The sequence below is a fragment of the Tubulanus polymorphus genome, chromosome 2 (assembly GCF_964204645.1).
Source record: "Tubulanus polymorphus chromosome 2, tnTubPoly1.2, whole genome shotgun sequence".
Classification (NCBI taxonomy): Eukaryota; Metazoa; Nemertea; class Palaeonemertea; order Tubulaniformes; family Tubulanidae; genus Tubulanus; species Tubulanus polymorphus.
In genome coordinates, this window is record NC_134026.1 from 26,715,392 (window position 1) to 26,738,004 (window position 22,613).

Genomic DNA, 22,613 nt, shown 5'->3' on the forward strand with positions numbered 1-22,613 from the left:
CACGCATTCAAAAGATTCTAATTCAATTTTTTAAAGAATTCTGATAAATATGAAGATCGAGATGAATTACAGAAAATCATGCGACAAGCCGCTATGGAACGACTGCGTCTCGAGCGCCAAGTGGCAATCAATTCTGTCTCGTCCTCATCTCAGGTATCCAATTATATATTCAAAGGTTTCATTACGTAGATAATCATATGAAGAAAAGTTATCTATATAATTTCACTTGATGGACCCCCTCAATTACTGTAACGGTGCTTCAAAACAGTACTTGTCCGCCCTTTCTAATATCATCAACATTCATCGTCGGTATATATATATATATATATATATATATATATATATATATATATATATATATATATATATATATATATATATATATATATATATATATATATATATATATATATATATATATATATATATATCTGAAATATAGAATACTTTGTTTCATGCATCGGTGTGGTTTAAAGATTTATGAAGATTGCGAATTGATAGTTGATTCCCATTCAATCTGCGCTATGCGTTCTGTAACAGACAATAGTATTGATTTCTCCGAAGCGGGGGAGACTTAATTCTATCTGAAAATGCTGACTGTGTCTGCAGTATTCTGCTTCTTCCTGTCAAATATACAGCTTCGCGCACGACAACGTCTCTGGCTTCTACCTGTTACCACGGCAACCTATCTCCCCTCGATGGTGTGGCCCGTTCCGTGAAAGGCCGTCACAGATTATACGTCCCTTCTAGTGAATTTCGCAATAGAATTGTATATTTACATGGATTTTTCCAAATTGCCTGCTGTTTCCAGTAGAAATTTACACAGTTTCAGTTGATATATTATTCTACTACAAGGTGAGCTCATTAATCTGTTTATTGTATGATACTCTGTGTCATTATTATACTTGTGAATGTAATCATGATTTGATTTGATATTTTTGAAATATTTCTTCTGATAAGTGTCCATAGTATGTAAAAGATCTTTGCTGTCAAACAAAACTCCTTTTTCAACATCTGTCATGACAAAAGGTTTTCCTTCAATCTGTTTACTTGTGGTTCTGAGAATGAAAGCTACAGTCATAAAATTCAAACATCGCATTCAACGTAAGAAATCCCATAATAATTAATTGCATTCTAGTTTAGTACTTTCTAGTTTTATTCAGATTCTTTCGATATAACCCAACCCTGATAAACAGTGTACCGGTACATTGATTGCACACAACAATTGAATCAAATATTCCACCCTGTGGCTAGTTCTATTTATGTAATATCATTGTAATGAATTGACAAGGTTCCGATCAATTGACAGTGTCTCTAGTAATATCTTTAATAAGTATTTTTTCTGGTAACGCATTAAGTCTAGGAGGTCAGATGAGCTGAGATGCTGCTGTATACGAAACGCTCCGATTTCAATCAATGTCATTTGCTTTTGATGTTCTGCGTTGCAGGAAAGCGCTGTATTTTATGCAGGCGATTTCATGAGAAAGATCTCACTAGAACTCCCCACGAAAATATGTATATTTGCAAAGTATGTGGCCGTTATAGTTTTGGTTACATGGTGTGTATGATAGTAATAAGGAATTACTGTCAATACGTATTGATTGATAGCTAGACTTGAAGATGGATTATTAATTGACAGCCAATGCTACTGCTATATGTTAGATACCCTACTACTGCTGATATGATCGTCATATTTGTTTTCATCATCGCTTTGTTGACCTTTTAGCAGGATACAGATTGTCTTGATTCCCAAATAAAAGTCTCTCTCGGATTCATTACATGTTTATAGGCGCTGGGTATAACTATGTTTCCTGTTTTCTAGCTTAGATGTTGAATTACGCTCATCTTAAAGTCATTGAAGTCGATTCCATTTAGCTCAGTCATTAGTACTGGTTTCTCAGTAATGAAGTAGTAGCATTAATGAAGTCGAGTGATTTGTTAGAATGAACATCGCCTGAAAGCAAGACGTAGTCCCAATAATTCATACATTTCACCCAATACAGGGTCTGGTACTCAAGCAGGGGCTCTTTAACCATTAAAGATTGCCTTCGGAAAGTAATTTATTTTCTTGTCAATATCGTGTGTACTATGATAGGGCAATATCCATGTCGCGTTTACCTTCGACCTTTCAATCCATCGAAAGAAATATCGATTATTTTCGGCTCAACCGCAACGAAAAATTCGCACCAATAATCATCTAAAGTATCCAATAATTACCTGTTTCAATAGGATAAGCTTCATTTGATATTGTTATGAATTCATGAATATTTCATGTTAGTTGCCAGTGGGCATATTTACCTACCTGTGCAATTGACTTTGTTTCTCACCACCATTCTTGTAACGTAAAGAATGAGTGTATATGTATGTCGATTGATCAAATATTAATGAAAATATTTCATCATGTAGAATGATATACTGGCTAGCCAAAGGAAAAATTGAAATGACATTTGATGTCTTGATATACTTAACTTAAGATAATCCTCACATGAAAATTAAAACCAAAAGTCAAAATTAACTTGTTGATAATAGAGAAATATTTTCATGATAGCTGTGATGTAATGGGTTATTTCAATATGACACCCGTTGAGGATGTGAAACGTCATGCTGTGTCTGGTCCTTATTTGGATATTGTTTGCCGAGCTGGGTGTCAAAACCAGTTGAATTAGCACATTTTCAAAGTTCCTCACATCAGAAACGAACCAGTTGCTGTAAAGGATGGATGCTAAACTTCTCACAAATTTATTTGTTGCTGGAACAAAGTTTTTCCTTGAAAGAGAGGTTAATCTAGTAAGTGATAAGGCTCTGGTGGCAATTCTATTCTTGGACATTCATTTGTTAGATGGTTGTTGGTCTCTTCTCAGTTCAAATGTTTTTCTTCAGTTTTACCAGGGAGGTAGAAACACTGCCCTGGTTTGCCTGAGTGTATGTTCAATCAGCTGTGATATGAACATTGTTTCATAATAATTGCCACAATGAGCAATTAACGTCATAACTGCATTTGTGCGTTATAGCCTGATTTTAATGTTCTTCTACAACATCTATGAATAATTGTCGGCACAGGTCATGTTTTTTGATGATATGCCGATAAATGAAGTTTGAGAAAGCTGTCATGAATTTAAAACCTATACAATAAAGTCTTGTCAGTTTCATTATAATCATTTAGTTACCAAGACAACCGGACTTAGCATATCAAAAATATATGGAACAATTACTGATGATTTTCCCTTCATGGCAACTATCATATTAAAATTAGATTTACTTGATGGATACATTTCTAATTGGAAAAAAGGTCTCATCATTTTAAAGATAGGTTACCTGTAAAGCCTACAACAGGTCTCATCATTTTAAAGATAGGTTAAGCCTACAACCGATGACGGGAATTACTTCAACTCTCGACTTCATGGTCAATATATGACCATTCGCACAGCTTTCTATTGCTCTGCATGAGACACTTCTATAACGACCTGATTATCTGACATTTTCTGCTGTTACTATGAATCGTGTTGCTCATTGTACGTGTATACATCCATGTTCAGATCGAAATTGCAACTACATGTCGAGCGACCTGTCCGCTTCAGACATTCCTGTTGGGGCCATGTAACTAATTATCTTGAATGTCCTGATGTCAAAGTCAGAGCCTCTAGCTCTTTGTCCGAGGTGGAATTCAACCATTCAAATCAATTATGTAAGGTCTATGATATACCGTATCTGGAAGTCAGTAACATCTGAACATTTCCCAGAACAGAAACAAGACCGCTATATAACTGGCGGTTTTGTTCACTAAGATTTAGAATGACTGGGACTCTGATCGCTATTCTCTAACGACAATTTGTATATTCTACATGCAATCATCACCCAATATTGATAGAGCTCTGCTGAAAAGATGTGGCTTTGCGCCCATCATCTGGTATCTATAAAAATTCAGCTACAATACATTGTCCCACAGAACCTTTTCTGGACTAATTTTGGGATTTTTTATGTATTCATTGTGTTTCATCCTGACGTATAATGCATTAGTTTGATTTCATGGATCGAGCTTTCGTTGTAGTGATGGAATATTATGTCTTACCTTTGCCTTATGAATGTCGGCAATGTCTATTGATTTTGGGACAATGTTTTGTCAGGAAGATGAATGGGTATGAATGTGAGAGGAGCGAGGCAATTATTGATGGTCGCTGGTGAAAAATGATCAATAGTACTTCATCAGATCAACTATACATTTGCGCTATCACATTTTCTTTTGGAAATCAGGATCTTCAGTCTTTCCATAACTTATAAGCGCTTGTAAGAGCTGAGCAGTTTCACGCATTTTGCTTCTCAATACAATTTTTCAGTCTGGGTGTTATAACGGTTTTTACACTTAGATAAAGCTGATAATTGATCAGCGGTTTTCGGAACACCTTTAAAATCGACAGGGTAGGAGAGGTGTGGTTGTTCTCGTGAAATTGATTGTAAATCGAGTCAGTTAATGAACACTTTGTTTTGAGACATCATCAGCAGTAGAATGGTAGAATGTGAGATCTATTGTTCGCAAACCATCATCATCGCACTAATTACTGTGAAGGATGATTAATTTCTACATTAATGTCTGTAGGAGTCTAAAGCTTCATTGTGATTTTTCTTCGCCGCTCCTTTAGTGAGATACCATCAGTTTAGAACCGATTGAAATTGGATTTTGCTCCCAATTAGCCTTGGAATGCATACATTGCCTCATAGACTCCACTCCTTCAATTAGTCTCTCCTGAATTGACCAACTTATCATTATTTCCTAGGTTCAGAACGAAGAAGTTTCTCCGCAGACACTTCAAGAAGAAATAAAGAACCTGCATGAAAAGCTCAAGGAAAGAGATAAACTAGTAAGTCTCATTGTAGAAGTAAATGGGGCTGACTGTCATACAAAACAGAAAGTTCCTGTATAATTTACCATTTGTTGTAATTTGTTCTTTGTTTTGATCAGTTTTTGCCTCAGAAGCATGATTTATATGTAGTGTGTTTAGTTCGATAAGGATGTGTTTAAAACTCCGTGGAGATTTCATTAATGGTCATTATGAGCAACAACCGATCATCTTAAGATCTACGAAGCAGCTTTCTTTCATGAAACGTTTTCACTCAATTCTCAATGCTGCAGCATAATAAACTATTCATTGCGCAGCAGAATGTAAAATAATAACCGAAAGAGCCAGCAAACCTCCAGGGCCGAGTTCCACAATTGTGAGTTAGAGTTAACCCTAAGTTAAAATCATTTCATTTTCAATGTTTCTAGCGTCAAATTTAACTCACAACTGTGGAACTGGATCCATGGGTGTCTCTTCTTGAGTTTCTATATTATCGACAAAGAAATTGATATCAAATTCTATCTTGTTTCATAATCCAGACATCATCAGCTATCCTATACTACTGCAAATGCATTTCACTTCTCCAAAAATGTCTCACTGCGGACATTCATATACGTCTAGACTAGTGATGTCGATCCACATTGACTCATATTTGGCTCATTCTCTAATCTGATGGTCACTATGTTTTCATTATTGCTTCACAGGAAAAGGAAATTCAGGCCAAGCGCTCGGAGTGTGAACATCTTATTGCTCAAAAGGAACTTCAAAATCAAAATTTAAATAAGCTGGTGAGTTTCATGTACAAATTTTGTTAGAAATGAGCATTTGCCACTAGGAATTTCCTATCATCCCAGCATGCATATTACTGCACATAATACCGTGCAGAGTTTGTCATAATTAATTGATGTCTGGCCTTTACCATATTCTGATATCAATATAGTTATGAATAAGCTATTGAATTTTACTACCATGAGAGCCAACTAGTACCCGACCAAGGCTCTAAGCAATATGAGCAATGTATGTTTTCATATTTGAACGTTGAATGGGATGTATGAATATAACATACACTTGATTCTTCGAGATAATAGCAAAATCCTCGCGTCCCTAGAAAATTGCCTGGAATGATCCAGAGGCCTAATATGAATAAGATAAAGTACATTGGATGTAGAGTTTAATGGATGTGTAGAATCATAAGTCAACAGTTATATTAATGGTTTTACTTCACTGAACAACAAAAACCAGGAAGTCCGTTACACATTCATTGCTTGAACCGGACGATGTCAGCTTAGAAATTACTTTCATTCTCTACATTTGCTGAATCACAAGCTCGTCATTTATTCATTTATTTTATGCTCAATTTGTCTAACCCTGCAAAAATATCATTACTTACATTGACGTGTGTTAGTTTGCCACACTGCGCACAGATGGCACCTTATCCTAGTTATAATATTCTTGCATATAATTCAAAGGGCAACCCACTGAATGGTAGCTGTAGCCCTTTAGTAAGTATGTACACTTTGTCATCAGCACGTTGCCTCCATGGTGAAAGACCTATCCCTTACCCTATGTAGGTTTTTGGTATCCTTAAGCAATTTGAAGTTTGTCTTTAGGTTTGTTTCAAAAACGTGCATGGTGTTTAATGTCAAATGTCAGTAGTTAATATCTCATGATGATTTTCTATTGGTTTTTTCATCTTTAGATTCGTATTTACTGCTTTGCGCGTTCGAACTTTGAACTAAAGATATGTCGGATGAGTGACAAATGCAATTTTCCCATGGGTAATTCGGCTTTGCATGCAGCAGAGTGTACCATATATAATTACACATAGTAGCTCATGACATGATGACAATGTAGAAAATATCTGCCATCCTCATTTAAAATCACCATGAACCTGGTTTCATAAAACTGTTACTGAATTACTATCAGTAACTTGAATAATGTGAGGTGCCCCTTAAGAGAACATGCTCCTAATGATGATGAATTTTGTCTCTATTCAGTCAACACCAACAAACAGAAAACTTGCCAACTTGGTTATTTTAGAAACGTATACCATCCAACTCAGATATTACTCAAGTTGTACAAATGCCTGACAGAAACATACAACTTGAGTGAGATCTATGTGTTAGTAATGCTGTTTTATAGATATGGACTTCTTTTCAGGAAAATGATTTACAACTAGTTAGTGAAGAGAAGACTCAGTTAGCCGTAGAAAACTCAGATCTTCATCAACAAATTATACAAATCGAAAAAGTAAGTGAATTTGATTCTTCTTAACATGATATTTATATTTGGTCCCAGTGCTGTCTATAAGAAAATGCTGGAGTAGTAATACCTCAATTTGGGATGGTAAGAGATTTATGTCAGTTGCTAAAATAAATCTTTTGGTGGCGGCGGGAGCGTGAGCCCATGATAATTTTTGAAATTTGGAGCATTTTTGAGTTCTGAGGCCTATTTTGCTAGAGTTTTAATCATAATTTCAAATGGACTTTTATGAGAAATTCGTCCAATCAAAGAGAAAATGAATTTTCGTGTCATGCTGATGAATTTACTAAACCCTGGCGTATAAATTACCACTGACCGGCTCTTATGGACAGCAATGCCGGGTCCAACTACCGGTATCAATGTTTGAAAAATGGAATACAACAATATTGAAGACGACATGATTTTGTCAATAAACATATCATATCAGTCTTACACTGATTTAGTCCCGGCACTAATTGTGACAATTACTCAAGTGTTATCTCACTCAGGACACGAAAGTTTAGCCTGCGGTAAACTGGTCCTGTTTGTCATTACAATCTGTATCAATAGAAATAATGCCAATAACATGAAACACCACTTCATTATCATCAACTGCGGCATTCATTATTTCAGTTATTACGCGCACGATATCTTCACAGTGTAATCTCACTAGTTTTCAGTTCTGACGTCACATTCTTTCTCGATAAGGTATCAATGTATGATAATCTGGTTATATTCCATGTAATTTCTGTGGCTGGGAGAGATTTCGACGTCTTGTCCTGCATTGATATTTGAGACAGTGGTCAACTATGCATATTTTAGTAGCATGTTGATATTGGAAGCAGGTAAAGAGACTTGACTGCACGCTTCACAGTGACGTTAATAAATGCTTTCAGATGGAAGCGTGTCTGTTGAGATGAGTCTCTATCTATATAAGCATCGCGTTACACGTTTCTCCCGGAAATGATAATGGAAAATCTTCTAGATTTTTGATCCGAATTTATTTTTAATGCGTAAGTCTTCGAGGTGGTGAGATCTTGTCACTTGAAGAACTAATCAATGGTTTTTCGTGTCAACGCTTAGTCTGTTTGGATTTCCTATGTTGTGGGTGTAGGCGATTAGTGTGCTTAAGGACATGCAGACATTTAACAAGGGAAGTACCATGGTCATTTAATCTGAACGTAATGGAACACGAGCTAAAATGACCAGATGATCGCCACCACTGCATTGACCTCACTGATTATACTGTTTACAACATACTTCTCAATGTTTCTACTAGATTTGCTGACTACCCAGTACCGTAAATGTATGTTCTGGGAATATCTTATTTTCAACTTGAGGATTTTATTCAAAAATGGCAGCATGTACTAGTAGTTTTTACTGATCTGTTGCGAAATTTGTCAAAATTATTCTAGAGAACATGATTCTTAATCTGAAAGTGACACTGTTGCTTTTCATCGCGGTTCTTAGCCGTTGCCTGACAGCTTGAATTAAAATTATTTGTTTCTGTGAACATTGGCGAAAAAATAAGGGTGCTAATAACGAAATAGAGGAGTGGAACATGTCATTGTTCATTATAACATTATGTTAAGAAAATGAAGGATAAAATCAACTTCAATTTTCCCTGGATTTATTTTACAATGTGGTTGCATCCTGAGGCATAATGGATGGATGTGTTCCCATGCAATATGTTATCAGCATGCACATGGAATTATTGAAGATTCTTAATAATATTTGGTGCAAATTTCTCGATTTGAAGTATAAGGTTAGTATGATGACATATTGCATGAATTTCTTGATTTCTCTCTATTCCTTGAATAGGTTTATCACTCCTTTGGTTTAGTCACATGATTTATAACTGGATGAATTGATGATAAGTCTATATTTGAAATGTGGTGTAGAATTAATCTGATTTCATGGTCTGGTTGTTTCTTTGAGAGACAGTGGACTGATCTATGACTGTAATGGAATTCCCATTAATTAATTTGTAGTAAGTAATTAAGTTTACTTAAGGTGAAATTATCAATTCCATTCCTGTTATGGAGTGATGTGTTTTCATATGGCGTTCAATGTAGATATAAGATATCTCAGAAAAGCGTCATTTCGATAAAAACAGTATTCCATTGCATCAACAAAACATACAACTGTGACTTAATGATTCACATCTTTTCAATTTCATTTAATTTAGTTAAGACTGTAATACTATAATCTTCTGTATTCTTGATATAAAGTGTTGGGTTCGGGCATTTTACCCTAAGGCTCATTATGACATTTGTTCCTGTTGCCATGTATCGGCAGGTCTTATAAATATATTAAACTAGCACTGAAGATCCATAAATATATATCAAATGTATGTATATCTTTCAAATAAATATCACTTGCTTATCTAGCTTTTCCAAAGAAAGCATACTAGAATGCTTAAGTTTCATTACCAATATTGAAAAAATCTTTTTTACTTAGATAGAAGATAATTTCGAAGTTCGCAAAAAATGGATATATCATCTATCATCCATTTCACATGTTTTGTTTACAATCGTTTTTGTCAATGTTTGCTGATAGGTGCCTGGGATCTGTAACTTGATATGGTTCTATGGATTAATTTGGGCAAAAAGAAATCATGAGGCATAGCGGTGATGATTGTGATGTGTTCATCATTAATAAATGTTTATGGTTTCTGTTGGTCTGAGACAAACTGCTGTTAGTTATAGCAGCTCTTGTAGAAGTGAATAGGAGTGGCTGTATATGGTTGAGTAGTCAATACACAGGAATATCAGCTCAATGAATGAACAAACAAATATTGATGGATGGAACATCAGATTTAGATGAGGAGAGTGGCATTGAACAAGTAATGCATAGACGGTTTTTGAAAACTGAAAAAAAAAACTTTCAAATGTTGTCTGTATTTGGAAATCTTTCTGAGTTTTTGGAGATATGTATGTTTTTTGACAAATAAGGCTTGTCTATAAAATCTTGGAGTAATCAGACTGATTACTCCAAGATAAGATCAACGTGAAGAACGTGGTACAAATAGACAAGCTTGACAATAGCCTCTCCGCTACATATATCCACAAATGTTTCAAAACTGTTTTATTTTTCATTTCAGGTTAATGATGAATGTAAACTCTTGCGTGATAAATTATCTACTGCTGAACAAGAATCTGTTAGTGCCAAATCTGATGTAAATACTTTGCAGGACAAAGTAGCCAACCTGGAGGCTTTACTTTTTGTAAGTAATCGATTGCGAACTTAGTGAGATTCCTAGTGAGTTTAGCCATTTATTATTAGCCATCATCAACCTAATTATAATTGCAATAAATGTTTTGTAAATTTCCATAATTCATATGTAATATGTAGAACAGGAGAACTTGTGGTGCAAACTATTAGATACCATAGGTTAATTGCTAAGTAACTGTAATTTGTGTGTTTATAATTGTATTATCATAGTGTTTATGAAGTGAATGCATAACATACATACTATATACATCCATACTACCAGTAGTGCATTCAGTGGCGTCAGTTGCATATGTCAATGAGATGTACGACTACAACTGAACAAAATGAGTTTACGTTTCCGTCCTCGAAATTTTTCTTTGAAACCATTTTTTTTAAAGAAGAAGGTAGTATCTTTTCATTCCAAAAGACACTGATTATAAGCATGCTGATTATTGATTGATTTATTTGTAGCATTATCGTGAATCCGCTGATAAGCGGAAACAATTAGAAGATGAGCACCAAGAGGCTCTTACAGAATTGCACCAAAAACAGGAGGAGGTGCAACACTTACATAAGGCATGTGCAATTGAGGTTTATTTCATTTGAACAGAACATATTTAAGTTATAGCTCAAGATTCGGTTTCTGTTTCTGCTTAGGTCCAGGATGATATTAAGAAGGAACATGAAGACACAATTGAAAGCTTGCAGGTCAGCTTAAAATCATTTTTTTTTATTTGGATTGTTACAATAATTTGTAACAAGAAATATATTAAATTTGATTTTAATATTTCAATTTCAGGTCAAGTTGCGTGAGTTAGAGAGAAAATGTGAACTTCAGGCTATCAAACACGATGAGCTGAGCTTGGAGCTAACTTCATTGAAGAAACAATCAAAAAATGCATCAACGTCATCAATTGAAATACAAACTGATCAAGATGCTGCTTCAAAATTGGATTCAGCCTTACTTCCCAGAATGAGTCCCAAAAGACGCCAACGAGGTATGAATAAAAAAACCAATCCAATATTTCATTCACTTTCCATCAGCTTTATCATTTCAACATTTTTCAATTTAATTTTCAATGAGCACGAATCATACAATATTTGATGTCATTCAATATTCATGTAGATAGTGGGAAAACTATCTTAATGTTACGGTACTTTTTGAAGTTATAACAGAATTCTGCATTGGCTACTTTGAAACTGATTTGACATTGAAGGTTGTGCTTGTGTGAGAAGTTATTGAAATACAAATATTTTTAGATGTGGACAGTGTATGGGATATAAACAGTATTCATTCTGATCGGTCATTACGACCTTCAGACTCAACTATTGGTACTATTAAATCTACAGATACTGGTAATTATCATAGGCATTGAAAATATGTTTTTGAGATTTTTGATTACTCGCATAGAATGATCTCATCTGCTGCTTACTTATCTTTGCATAAATGGGTTTGGGGAAAATCTCAATCAATCATTACATTTAAGCATTGCATTTCATGTCAATATCTTCATACATACTCTAGTTACCCAGTATTTCGTAATGCATTTTCATGATATCACTGAAATTCAGTATCCATGCACTGAAATTGATTTACTAGTAAATGCTTTATATTCAATCAGAATTTACCTGGCTTTCCATGTTATATTTTCCGCTTGTTTGTTTTCCTCAACCATCTGCAAGGAACCTGCATGTCATATCTCTCAAATGTCAACTGAATGTTTTTTCCAATCCCAATGATTTACCGGTATTTGAAATTCTCTTTAGTACGTTTACCCTTCATCACACCCTGAATATATTTGTTCCTCCCTTGTAATGCTAAAATCAATCCAGGGTACATATCCAAGAAATTTTATCACCCAATGGTACTCGCATGTGAATGCCTGATAATCAAGCATGTTTTCTTAAAATAAGAGCATGAAATTGTTTTCATATATTTTGAATTTCCATCCTGACATTCCTTTTTTCTAGTCTAATTGTGTGGCATTGTATCATTTTCTTTCTGTGTCCATTTTATCCTCCTTACTCTAACAAAATTACAAAATGTTGTTGAAAAACTCATTTGAATGACTCTGTATAGATACAGACCTTGCATTAAGAGATGTACATTAACTATATGTTACATGTTGTACATTATACAAGTTTATTCAAAACTCTGAATTTACAAATATTATCGGTTATGAATCAGATAGCAAAGGTGACATATGACTTGCTGGTCCTTGCAGGGTTTGTTGAGGGAGATGATGAAAAAGATGAGGTGTTTGAAGAAACCCTCGAAATCAAAGCAATTGCCAAAAAGATTCGTGCACTTTCAATGTCTGATGATGAAGATGATGATATATTGTCTCCAGGTATGGATACATGTACACATACAGATACATAACATGGTTTGCCAGGTTTTTCCTTTTTTTCAGATTATATGCTCAGAGGTCGATGTACAGACCACTGCTGGTGTACTCATTTTCTAGTAATGTGTTTCTTTTATCAATTGTAGAAAAAGAAAAGAAAGATAAAATATTGAAATCAAAGCTGAGTTTAGGCGTAAGTTCAAACCTGTTGCTCATTATTCTATCTGTCTTACTCCTTAACATGTATTTCTGGTAATTGAATACATCTGGATGTTTTGCACTGTAGGATAAGTCAGTTATACCTCCAGTACTGCTGAACAAAGGACATGTTAAAATATTTGTTGCCAAATACAGCTATGATCCGGTGTCGTATTCACCCAATGAGAATCCAGAAGCTGAACTTAGTTTGAATGCTGGTGATTATGTTATGGTGTCTGGAGATGTTGATGAGGATGGATTTTATGAAGGTGAACTAATGGATGGTAGAAAAGGATTAGTGCCTTCAAACTTTGTTGCTGAAGTACCAGGTAATGAGATGATTAAAAGATTCTTGCTTATTCATGTCCAGTATATTGATTTCTATGTTGTTATTGCCTGAAACGTCATGGATATTTGTTACATTGTAGATGAAGATTTGGATGATTTTCATGCGACTTTAGCTCTCGGAGGTAAATCAGATGAAACAAGTAGCATCGGAAGTAGTTTTCAGCACGATTTAGATTTCAATAGCAGTGATGAATCTGAAAAGATGGCCACCGAGTTACCAGGTTAGACACAAATACTAGATCTCACCTCACTCTTACAAATATACGCACAGAAGTATTAACAATTGGCTCTCTATAGTCGAAGTATTAAGTATTTGATTCTTATTCCTCAGAGGATATGCAGCGCGTACGGAGGCTGAGTGAACATCTCAGTGATCTGGAAGACATTGAAGAAGTAGATGAAGACAATATTCAAACTGACAGATCATCAGATATCAATAGTACTGGCGAGGGAGGCTCATTAAAACGAACAAAAGGACAGAAAAGTATGAAGAAACACCTTTGAAAATCTTATCATATTTAATCTATCTTCTTATATGTAATATGATTTATCGTTTAAGATATTCCGTGCCCACGAAAACTGACATTGGACCGGCAGCTTACAAATAGTATTCTGATTGGATGGGCTCCACCAGATGTTGCTAATCCCGGAGATATACAAGCATATCATATCTATGTTGATGGTCAATTTAAGACTTCAGTAAAAGGGACTGAGAGAACTCGTGCTCTTGTTGAAGGAGTTACATCTACAAAGGTGTGTACAGTTCGTAGATATGATACATAATGACACTGATAGCCAGTTATTAAAACAATCTTGCATTCTTTCAGTCTCATCGTGTCTGTGTCCGTACTGTTCTTGCCAGAGGCCAATCAAAAGATCAAGAATGCACTATTACTATTGGAAAAGGTATTTCATTTCTATTAACCAATCTAACCTTACATGTAATCCATTTAAAGTATCATCATCAGTACATTTAGATCTTTTAAAATTGTAGTGCTTTTCTTGGTTTCTTCATCTTTCTAATACCTGGGACATTCATTAATTCCATTCCATATCTTGGCCATTCATTTTCAGAATCAACTTTTGCTCCATCAAATATGAAATCAAGTAATATAACAGCTACATCTGCGCATATATCATGGTGGCCGGGAAATAGTAACTACCAACATGTCATCTACCTCAATGACAAGGAATATCGCATACTAAGGCCTGGTGTTTATAAAATTGTGCTTACGGGTATGTTTAGTTTCATAGTGGTAGATCTTAATTCAGCTTACTGATCTTGTCTTAAATAGAATTTGGGTGAACTAACTCAGTGTGTTAATGGATATCATCTGTTCCAGATCTTTCTCCTAATGCTCAGTACAAGGTAACTGTTCGGGCCAAAAGTCTCAAAGCTCCATTTGACGAGGAAAAAAATCTAAAAAAGATGGAATTCATGTCATCTGCGGTAGAATTTCACACACTTCCTGGTGGTATGTACATAATGGTTTGGATGTCTCTATTCAACTATATTCTATTCGGTTCTTAAAAAAGAAAAGTTTTCTTGTTCATTTAAAGGTCTTCCGGATGCACCGTTAGACCTACAAGTTGAAGCTGGTCCTCAGGATGGAATGCTTCTTGCAACTTGGTTACCAGTTACAATCAATGCTGTAGGAACATCCAATGGTGCATTAGTAACAGGGTATGCTGTTTATGTTGATGGCGTAAAAATGAAGGAAGTAAACAGTCCAACCGGTATGAAATTCATTTCATGATGCTTACTTTTTTATTCAAACTTAACCAGTGATAAGTTAAATACCCCGGTATTGTAAATCAGTTTTTAAGCTTAGGAATTCCTTGTTTCAGCTGATCATGTGATATTAGATGCTTCCCACCTGCGGTTTCAAATTCCACATGCTTGTGCTCTTACTGTGCGAACCTTGGCCGGAAATAAAGAATCAAAAGACTCTGTACCATCTAAATTACCACATGCTGATACTACGCCGACATCTGTTAAAAAGAATAGTGTTCCGACAACTGGACTTATAAATGGATCCACCGATGTAAATGAAGAACCTGTAAGTTTCTGTGGATCAGCAATTACGAATGAAAACTCAACTCAAAATTGTTAACATTGTTTTCAATATACTATATGTGCATCTAAGATTTGATATAATTTTCTACTAACCTTTTGAGTTTTGTAGTTTTATTTCCCCAATTCATTTACCTGTTCAATGCAATGAACTATGTCTCAGTAATGTTTGTCATAATTTCAGAGATATTTAAGATATCCTTGTTTTATCATACAGTGGCCATTACGTGTATGTATGTGGCACTGTTGATCATAGTTTCATTTCATCTTTTATTCATTCATATTACACATCACTAACCTTTTTTGTTGAATATTTCATCATTAGTTTTGACATTACTGATTCAGTTTTATCCTTATAGTTTGGACTTTCATCGCACCTGATATTGTAGAACTTTTAATAGAATATTGAGTACAGAATGAAGCACAGTATATATTAGGTTTAAGGAAGTTTTGACATTCAAACAATGCTTTCAGTGGTATGATGTCAAACTGGTCAGAACTAGTAGTCCTCATAGATTTACAGCATTGAATCGAGCTAAAATCGATCAACCTGCAAATCCTTGGGGTGAACTTGACCCCTACAAAGCATATCAGATGGGTACATTCTTTGATAGTATTCACTGGGTAAGAAAAATATCTAGCCTTCTATATTTTGGGATGATAAACTTTCTTTTTGGAAAAAAGGGACATTGCTGTAAAGTATGCATGCCATAGAAAATTTTTTCAATTGCTGTTAAAATCTTAGAAATGATCCAGTCTGTGAACTGATAGAATATAGTCCTTGGTGATGGTTAGTTCGAATGTACACACTTGTACCTTATAAATGGTAGAACTTTGATAGAAGTATCAGTAAGAATGCTTTTAAGAAACTGGCTGAATGTGAATTGTTTGAATTTGTTCCTTTTCATTCAATCCTATTAAATGCTATAATTACCTTCATAAATGTTACCATGTCTCAACAGAGAGAGGATAAGAATATTTTTTTGTGGTTTGGCTTCTTTTTATAATTCTTCGCTTGTTCTTTTTGCTTTTGCTTTTATAACTCATGTAATAAAAATCTTAAGTTTGATAAACCTTTAAATTCTAAACTAGCAATTCACAAACTGTAGAATTAACAATTAATAATGAATTAATATCCTAGAAAGCACAGAGATTTGGATGCTTGGAACTCTGGTATGTTTATGAAATGATCCTATCATATGGTGTTGCCACTCAATGAATGGTACCATTTCAGAACCCTGAAATAAAACCTCAATTTCCTGATGAAATGGTAGATAGTAGTCACTCTGAACTGTCTGATATAGCTGAGGTTGAGGAAGAAACTGATATGTCGGACTTGGATAAAAGACGAATTGATTTAGACAAGACGCCAGTAGCATTGTTTGCTGAACCACCAATAAAGGTCTGACACATGTGACCTGACAATTTCTCTTCATCTTCTTCTCCAACTTAATCTCAAAATTGATGAAATTGATAAATGACTAATTATCCTATCTTTCTGGAATATCACTGGCAGTCAGCAAAGATTTGGATTTGATAAACTAAATATTCTTTACAGGAATAATCAAACTATAATTGACTCTAGATTACGTGTTGATTAGCTCAGCTTTTCTTTCACTGTATATGTGTATATGTGTGTGTGTGTATCAATGTAACCCTATTTTACTAATATTGAATATAATTACTAATTAAATGGACTTCATTTAGGATTGATATGTTAAATATATGTTATCCTGTTGGATTATTGATTTATTTAGGTTCAGAATGGCATTTAGTTATTTGATTTAGTGCATCTGATTAATTTGATGCCATGAGCAAAAGGCCAATGCATGGTGATCATGAATAACCAACGTTTAAAACTTGTATTTTAGGTCATCGATGGACCACGTATAATATCAAAGTCACCAATTCAGCAGGTGACTGAAGTACCACTGTCCTATCGACCTGATAAACTACCCACCAAACTAACAGCCGATAACAAAACTAGTTTAGGAATAAGAACATCACCACATGGTGCTGAATCAGAGGAAAATACTCCTGTTATTACCCCACCTATCCATATGACTGTACCACATATAGGTAAGCTAATCATTGATTGTTTACTCAACTAAGATATAATTTGCAAATTTTTAAATCACTACTCTAACATTGATATTTTTGTCATATCCCTGATGATAATGGTTAGAGATTATTTTGTAGAAATAACAAAGGATAGCAGTTTATCTAATGATGGTAACACAGATGATGATACAGATAATCATAGTTACTATAGTAATAGTCCAGCGAGTCCTCGTAGCCCACGCAGTCCAAAATCACCAGAATACACAGCATATGATTACAGTCAACGTGGACTGGAGAAAGTTCAGCATGGTGCTAAAAAAACTGATTTCGAAAATAACAATAAACAGGAAAAGAGAGTACCGCATTCTCCAAAAAATGTGGAAAAAACCTCTAGTAGTCCAGCGAGCCCTCGTTCACGAGGTGGTAGTGCGAGGAGTCGAAACTCCAGACCGAATAGCGCCCGAGATGAAAGTATTATCGAATTAGAATCAAATGACATGATCTCGCCGAAGAAAATCCGTGATGACATTCCAGAATCGGAACTTATTGATTATGAAGATGATGGGACTGAATCTCTGGCAGAGATTGATATAGAATATGATGAATCAAATAGTCGATTATATATAGCACTGTTTGATTATGATCCTATTTCAATGTCTCCAAATCCTGAAACAGCAGACGAAGAGTTGCCTTTCAAAGAAGGCCAACTAATAAAGGTACAGCAGCAACTCGAACCTTGTGTCCTTAAAGTCATTCCATTGAAATATTGTAAAAATGCTGAATTTGTTTACAGATTTATGGTGACAAAGATGCAGATGGATTTTATCAAGGAGAAGCTAATGGCCGACTTGGTTATGTTCCGTATAACATGGTGTCCGAAGTACAATTAGATGATCCTGAACTTGCTAAACAACTGCTGAATGATAGTGATTTTTCAAAAGCATCATCAGCTTTGTCACATGATCACATACAGCATGTTAATGGCCAGAGTGGCAGCAATCATAGTAAGTTCAGTCACTATATTGAACAGCAACGTTCTGACCATTATCATTGGACTAATTCTTTTTATTTAGGATATACTAGTCAGTCTCCTCGCCATAGTAAAGAACATAGTCCACGAAGTCAACGAAGCTCACGTGAACACAGTACCAGACGGAGTCCTAATAGACATACTGATGATCCTATACGTAAGATGATCGCTCTCTATGATTATGATCCGCAGGAACTATCGCCGAATGTTGACAGTGAGGTAAATAGTGTCTAGATACTTATATACGCATTCATCTCACAGTATTTGTAGAGAAAGTAACATTTTATAATAGGTTGAGTTGGCTTTTCGTACTGGTGATATTGTGTATGTGTACGGAGATATGGATGAAGATGGATTTTATTACGGTGAAATGAACGGTATCCAGGGATTGGTTCCATCAAACTTCCTACAAGAAGTACCGGTTGATGAAGAGGAACTGTTTGCTTTACGTTCTTCTGATTCTCGACCACAGTCAGAAGGATCTAAATCTGGCGACAAGGTAAATAAGATTCATAACAATGTGTTACACGGAGCTACCGGTATTTGATTTTGACTCTTGTTATAAATCTTCATATAATTCCTGATATAAGCCTATGAATGTATAATGTATGCGGCTGAAATGTCTGCATAATGTTGCAATTTGTTGCATGTAAAGCTTAAAGCCTTGTAAGTGATATTTTTCGACTTAATGAGATTGAAAGCATTTCTCAAATATATCATAAATGAAAATGATTTATATGATATTTTTCTGGAAAAGTATTTTATTTCGTTTATAACAAACAATTAATTCATTTATGAATAGGTCTACTAGAACATCTTGCCGATAATATTGGTATACTTCATGTACCTGTTATGTGGTATCTTTGTTACATGTATGTGCAATTTACCCCTTTTCTCTCTTCCCATCCTTGCATTCTTTCTCCAGCTTAACACCAGAGGTATGTCTTCAGGATTAATGAATACTAACATCAAACCAAAACAACCACTGCCGTCACAATCAGTCGGTGGAAAATCTGAAATGTTGGCTGCAATCATTAATCAGACAAAGAAGGAGAGCACTTCAAATTGTTTAGGAAATTCAACAGCTTCAAATAATTCAAATAATCCATCACCTTCCCCTCAAAAAAAAGGATTTGGCAATACAGTGAAGTCACTGATTGTCGGAAAGTCTAGGAAATTGCCATTTTTGGATGTACTGAATAACACTAAAGATAAAAGCGATAGTAATAGACCGAAGCGTAGGAAACCAACAACTTCAGCAGCAGCCAGGAATAGGTATATATATATATATATATATATCATAGCTAGAACAGACACTCACTTTTACGAAGAGAGATATACATTGCTGTGAAGATACAGTAGAAACTCACCGTCACAATGTCACAATAGCAAAACATAATCAGTTTTCACGTTATGATTTATGGTACCCATTGAAACTCCATCGTAAAACATTTCACCATATTCAGATCAACATTTTCCATCATTGATTCATCGTAATATTATTGCGTTTTGACATTAATAAACATTACATACAGCTTTACGATATGATGATTATGATTTTTTTTATCATTTACATGATACTTTATGTTATACATGTAATATTAATGAAAAGAATTGATGACAGGAACCTGGACAGAGCCATTAAGGCTGTTAATCCTCATGGGATGTCCAGGCACCTAGAAAATTCTTATGTCATACAACATGTATTCTGACAAAATTCTATGAGTGTCTTGTGACAGGATATATAACTATTCTATGGTTACTACTGACTGATGTTTCTTGTTTTTGTAAACCTCTGCCATTGTTGTAATGCAGTTGACCTCCGCGCTCAATGAAGGTATCTTCATTCTCCTCCTTTGCCTGGTGTTTATTATGTATTGATAGTCATTGAATATTTATCATTCTTTCTCCTCAATTTTTTTATATGACAGTATTATAATCATAGAACACTTTCCACAACTTGATAGCTTAGGTCACTTTGTGGACATGAAGTGTTAGGACAGTATTTTTTATTTTGTAATTTTCTCTTGTTTTGAACCATCCTCTCATTGATTATGAATGATTACATTTCTAAATGTTTGTACTTATTTATGATATTGTGTGTATAGTAAATAGTTTTCATATGAACCAGTTGGTTTTACACCGCAGCATGATGAGAGTACATATGTATAGTAATAATATTCTTAAACACTTTGAATCTACATACTGCAAGTCTTGTTATCTATAGTTTATTTCATAATTCATTTTCTAACGTATTACGCTGAATGAATTTTCATAAAGCGAATGTGTACGTAAAAGTTCTATTTTACCTTGTAGAGCCAGGAAAGCTCGGCAGTCGAAGAATCTCCAAAGAGCGAAACAAGATCTTTGGAACCAGCAGATCAGGTAAAGAACGAAAAAAACAACCCTCCATCCCCAATCAGCACACCACCTCTGGTAGACGACGACAGGAAACGCGACAAGAAAGGATTTAAATTCAACATATTCAAGAAGTTTAGTCGGTAGCATTGTGCTACTGATTGCGTGATGATTGGATATACTTGAAATCAAGGTTAAAGATGAATCTCATCCACTGAAGATCAAACACATTATATACATATCACATATCAATTAAGAGCGCTATCATCTAAGAAGCTACTTACAACCGAAACATTGTAGTAAAACCGTTGTGAGAATGTTTGTATGTGTAAATACGTATATACTGTATGTTTTATATACAAGTAGTAAAGGAATGAATGATGTGCCTTTATTGCAGATCCATTTACTGCATATATAAATAATAGTTACACTACCAACCGATATTGATAATCAACCAGCTACATGTAATCATATCTTATATGTATGTTGTAATAATGTCAGGTATTAGAATTTGTGTGAAAAGTTAGTTGATCTAGGACACTTTGAAATTCATAATTCGAAAAAAGAGATGAATGAACATCTCTTTGTTAAAAGCACACGTGACAGTATATTGACGTATCCTAATACTTTATCATATGCATGCTAAATGTTAGCAAATACGTATTTGAATGTATGAAGGTGAATAGGTTCGTTATACAAAATTGGCTTCAATGGAATTCAACTGAAAATAAACTCTTCAAAAAGAGTGTGAGTGTATATATTAACATTCAGTATTAAATTTAACCATTCAACCTAACAAAAACAGCCTATTCCAGAATCTTCATTTGGGCTGAAATGTAATGAAACTAGGTATGTAGTAATTGGTCATGTTAGGCTCTAGAATTCAAACTACATATGAATCTAGTCCTCATTGCAAGCAAATCAATAAATTCACAATGTGATGAAAAATGTTTAAAAAGTTATATACTACTAGTCAACTTACAGATTGTAAACATACATTAGACCTCAAACATGGTATATTTATTTGAAAATTTTCAGGAGCAAGGGATTTGCTTGTCTCAAATAATGTAGGATTATATATGATTGGATATTATTCTAGAATCATGTATATGATTGGGACCATGTTCATACATTCATAAAAATGTGAATGACACAATTAATTGTAATTTTATATTCATCACATAATCATAAATTATGTTACTAAGTATTCAGCAGTGGTCATTATCATGAGAGCAATTCAGATATCTAATTTTGCTTCTAATCTAGAAACGCGCAATTAGATTAGTTTATTTTCTGCATTATTTCCAGGCACGTAGCAGCATAAACCACGTAGTATAAAACCTTAAAAGGTATGATTGGTATTTTAGTGTAGATCAATAATTATTAGCTGTGATATATCATTAGTGTATTGTATAGATGGTAATATATACAGAGTTTGTAAATAACTCAAGGAAAGATGTGGAGCAACCATTTTCTTCCATTATTAAATCATGGTCAGTTTATTGCTTGAATCACAGTTTATTTATCAAATGATGAAAATACATTATTGTTTCCAGTTATTGAATGAAATTATCATTGTTCGGTCACATAAAAAGTACAGCAAAGCTAAGCTAAAAACAGTAGCAAAAATCTCTCCATCTATCTGTTTGTAGCCTAGTTCCGCTGTATCTTTTAAATGAAATCAGATTATTTATTATTTATGTAGAAGTCTGCTCACCTGTTAAAAGATTGTTTGTTAGAGGATTTTATTTATTACATAATTTGTACCATTAACGATAACTGTATGTACATGTATGTATAAACCCATCGAGGGATTAAATGTACCAATAAATATATTTTCTAGTAAAATATCAGTCAGAGTTCAATTCCTTCATTCATTGGGCGAATATAATTCCATGGGTATGGTT

General features: G+C 34.4%; 1 protein-coding gene across 7 annotated transcripts; it reads left to right on the forward strand.

Moving 5' to 3' along the window:
* The first annotated feature begins 74 nt into the window (after window positions 1-74).
* LOC141898702 (RIMS-binding protein 2-like) lies at window positions 75-22,520 on the forward strand. Of its 7 annotated transcripts, none has more exons than XR_012618588.1 (28): window positions 75-153; window positions 4,773-4,856; window positions 5,540-5,623; window positions 6,996-7,085; window positions 10,180-10,302; window positions 10,761-10,865; window positions 10,947-10,997; window positions 11,089-11,287; window positions 11,550-11,645; window positions 12,515-12,640; window positions 12,784-12,830; window positions 12,924-13,164; window positions 13,264-13,404; window positions 13,515-13,667; window positions 13,743-13,936; window positions 14,011-14,089; window positions 14,258-14,419; window positions 14,527-14,658; window positions 14,744-14,920; window positions 15,032-15,243; window positions 16,492-16,659; window positions 17,129-17,336; window positions 17,457-18,034; window positions 18,112-18,322; window positions 18,392-18,567; window positions 18,641-18,847; window positions 19,151-19,220; window positions 20,665-20,803. XR_012618588.1 is itself a non-coding variant. In XM_074784751.1 (28 exons), the coding sequence occupies exons 1-27, from the start codon at window positions 79-81 to the stop codon at window positions 19,157-19,159; spliced, it is 4,128 nt and encodes a 1,375-aa protein (XP_074640852.1). In that variant the 5' UTR covers window positions 75-78; the 3' UTR covers window positions 19,160-19,180; window positions 20,665-20,688. The 7 variants fall into 7 exon arrangements, 6 of the variants coding, with proteins under 6 accessions (XP_074640852.1, XP_074640849.1, XP_074640851.1 ...); XM_074784751.1 differs by having other exon boundaries at window positions 19,151-19,180; window positions 20,665-20,688; XM_074784748.1 differs by lacking the exon at window positions 19,151-19,220 and having other exon boundaries at window positions 20,665-22,520.
* The last annotated feature ends 93 nt before the right edge of the window (window positions 22,521-22,613 follow it).